Below are 3,296 nucleotides of genomic sequence, written 5' to 3' on the forward strand. Positions count from 1 at the left end.
CCCCCTCCCGGGAAGAACAGCCAGCTTGCTTTCTCCATACGAATCCATACGCCGACAGGGTAAACAGAAAAGCGACGAGTAGCAGGTAGATCCAGCGGTCGTCGGCGGTGGCGGCGGAGGGACGCGAACCCAAGCCCGCGCCGCGCTGCGTGCGGCGGACGCGCTAGAGAGGACGACGGCGGCGGGACAGCAGGGCAGGGCCCGCAGGGCGCGACGCAGTGGACGCTGCTCGGAGTGCTGGCTCATCTCGAAGGCTACGCATCCCATTTCCTGTTCCTGGTCAATGGACAGTGCCGGCCGCGCCGCCCGCGCTATTAGCTGGGGAGGTGGCCGAGCTAAAACAGCCCCCCCCCCCTCCTTTCCTCCCTTCGTCCTCTCCCTGCCAAGGGCCAACGCACTCCGGCACCGAGAGGAGAGGATAGAGCACTCACTCCCTCCGGACAACGGAAGTCCCATCATCGTCGTCGTCGCGTCGCCTCCGGCCGCGATCAACGCCCGCCGAGTTAAGTTTCGAGGTTGGCCCGGGCCAAGCAGCGGACCCCAGCGGGCGGGCCCGGCGGCGGTAGAGAAAGGGCACGACATCATGGGTGACTGGCTCCAGCCGCCGCGAGGATCCTTTCTCTAGTCGGCTGAGAGGGCTTTTGCGTTCGCGACAACGGGACGACGATTGAGGAGCTTTTTGGGGCCGAGGAGGACCTCCTCTCCCACCAGTGGTGGCGCGCGACCGACTGGAGACGTTCTGCGTGACCGCTTCCGCGCTGCCTCCCAGCCCTGCCCGACGGCAATTACTCTTCGAACAGCACCTGAGAACGATTGGGCGATCGATGCACAGTTGCCCTTGATCCAGATAGATTTTCACCCTTTTGCTGTTGAACCGGCAGCCCGAGTCTCTTTTCTCACTCGACTGTCTCCTCCTGCCCACAGGCAAACACCAGCGCATCTTCGTGACGACCCCGCGGCTCAAGCCCGGCGTGCCCGCCACGCTGTCCGAGCTGTCCATCGAGGAGAGCAGCGTGGCGCCCAAGCTGCGGCCCTTCCCGAGCTGGGCCTGGAACGAGCAGGGCGACTGTGACAACCTCATCTCCGTGTTCAGAACCACGGTGCGCATCTCGCAGTCCCCCCTCTTCGCTATGCCGCCTCTGCGGCACCTTCTGCTTTACGTTCCGAGTTGTCCTATTTCTCTCTTTGCAGACCGACCAGTGCGGTCGCCTGTGGGTGCTGGACTCGGGCACGGTCAACGTGTTCGCGGGCGCCGAGCGCGTGTGCCCGCCCAAGCTGGTCGTGTTCGACCTCCGCAGCGGCGGCCGGGAGGGCCCCGAGGTGGTGGCCAAGTACACGTTCCCCGCGGCGCAGCGCGAGCCCACGACCCTCACCATCAACGTGGTCGTTGACGTCCGCGGGAGCGACCCCGTCAGCTGTAGGGATGCCTTCGCCTACGTGGCCGATGTCACCGAGCCCGCCCTCCTCGTCTACGACCTGCGAAGGAACAGGTGGGTCGAGCTCGCTGTGCAGCAGCAGTAGCTCCTTGACCCCCACTCGCCCGGGGGGCAGGCAGCCCAACTGGCGGGACGCGTGCGCGGGCCTGCCTACCTCCCGGCGCGGCCGGCGGGTCCTGGCCTGGCTGTCCCCCTCCTTACCCTGACGCTCCCTCCCCCTCCAGGTCCTGGCGCGTGCTGAGCAACCTGCTGTACCCGTACCCGCTGCACGGCAGCTTCAACATCAACGGCGCCGAGTTCGACCTGATGGACGGCGTGTTCGGCATGGCGGTGGGCCCGCTCAGCAACGGCGACCGGCGCCTGTACTTCCACAGCCTGGCGAGCGTCCGCGAGTCCTGGGTGTCGACCCGCGTGCTGCGCAACCAGACCGAGTACGGCGACGAGCCCAGCCCTGACCTCTCCAAGCAGTTCCATGTATCGGAGCCGCGTCGCACTTCGCAGGCCGCAGCCGAGGTGAGCCCTGGTCCCAGCCTGGGTCCCGGTCCTGGTCCTTCGTGCGGCAGGTCGCGAGGTAGTTTCCTTCACAAACATCTCGTTCCCGCAGGCCATCGACACCAACGGCGTGCTGTTCTTCAGCCTCCTGTCCGAGAACGCCCTGGCCTGCTGGAACACGCGGCTGCCCTACTCGCATCAGAACATCCACGTCGTGGCCAAGGACGACAAGACCATGCAGTTCGGCAGCGGGATGAAGGTCGTGGGAAGGTGGGTCGCCGGCGCGGTGGTGCTCCGCTCCAACACTTTCCACGATTTCGCATTGTGTGCACGCCATTAATCCTTGGTTGGTCGTCTGTCGTTTGCAGGCACGTGTGGATGCTGAGCTCGCGCTTCCAGAACGTGATGGTGGACCGCGTGCGCCCCGAGGAGGTCAACTACCGCGTGCTGGTGGCGCCCATCGCCGACCTGGTCCAGGGGACGTCGTGCCACGTGCCCGGCGCGGACAACGTGGTGGACGTGGACACGGGGCTGCCCCTGTTCAGGCCACAGCCCCCCTCCGGGTTCGGCAGCGGCCTCTCGAGCTTTGGCTCCTCCATCGCCTACGGCTCGACGCCGCCCTCCTACGGCGCGCACCCGCCCACCGGCGTCCACGGCGGGCTCCACGGCCACCCCAGTGGCGCCGGCGGCGCCTTTGGGTTTTCCCACCTCACACCGCACCCGAGGCCGGGCGTCCACGGGCACGTCCACGGCCTCGGCGGCAGCACCCAGCAGCCGTCCTCGTACCACCAGCAGCACCACGGCTCTGCGTCCGGCTCGGGGCCCTCTGCCTCCGGACACTCCGGGCCGTCAGCCTCCGGCCACTCCGGCCACTCCGGCTTCTCGGCCACCGGCTCTGGGGACTCTATCGTGTTCCGGGACCCGGTGGACGGTTTCTAGACGGCGTCCACGACCCAGCGGTCACCCTTGGCGCGTCGACGTCCAGGTGCGGGCCGTTTGCGAGCCCGACCCCGACCTGGACTGGGAGACCAGGCACGTCGAGGAGATGAACGCCGTCATCAGCCTGTGGAGGGGGCGGCGAGGGCCTTGGGCAGAGTGGGGTCCGAGTGCTGAGGAGTACGATGAGGATGACGTGGTGGAGGATGAGGACAACGACGAAGGTCCTTGAAAACAGTGCTGTGATTTTTTAAATCGTGACAGTCCCCTGCCACTGCTAGCCGGCGATGGAGAGGGGAGGTCTATTTAAATTAGTCGCGTTACAATCAAGTACAAACTGAGTTGAAAGCGAAACGACAGCGTGTAGTATAAAAATTACTATAACTATTGCTACGCTAGATTACTAATTAATTTTATTATTTATTACTAGTT

General features: G+C 65.3%; 1 protein-coding gene across 1 annotated transcript; it reads left to right on the forward strand.

Annotated features, from left to right (window-relative positions):
• Positions 1-924: 924 nt before the first annotated feature.
• Positions 925-3,296, forward strand: LOC127751657 (protein yellow-like; the record flags this gene model as incomplete). Its single annotated transcript, XM_052275538.1, is given in 5 exon segments — positions 925-1,100; positions 1,192-1,490; positions 1,661-1,949; positions 2,041-2,198; positions 2,297-3,296. Coding segments are annotated over 5 exon segments (1,493 nt in total), but the record flags the coding sequence as incomplete, so codon positions are not given.

This window comes from Frankliniella occidentalis, unplaced genomic scaffold (assembly GCF_000697945.3).
Source record: "Frankliniella occidentalis isolate FOCC.00 unplaced genomic scaffold, Focc_3.1 Scaffold661, whole genome shotgun sequence".
Taxonomy (NCBI): Eukaryota; Metazoa; Arthropoda; class Insecta; order Thysanoptera; family Thripidae; genus Frankliniella; species Frankliniella occidentalis.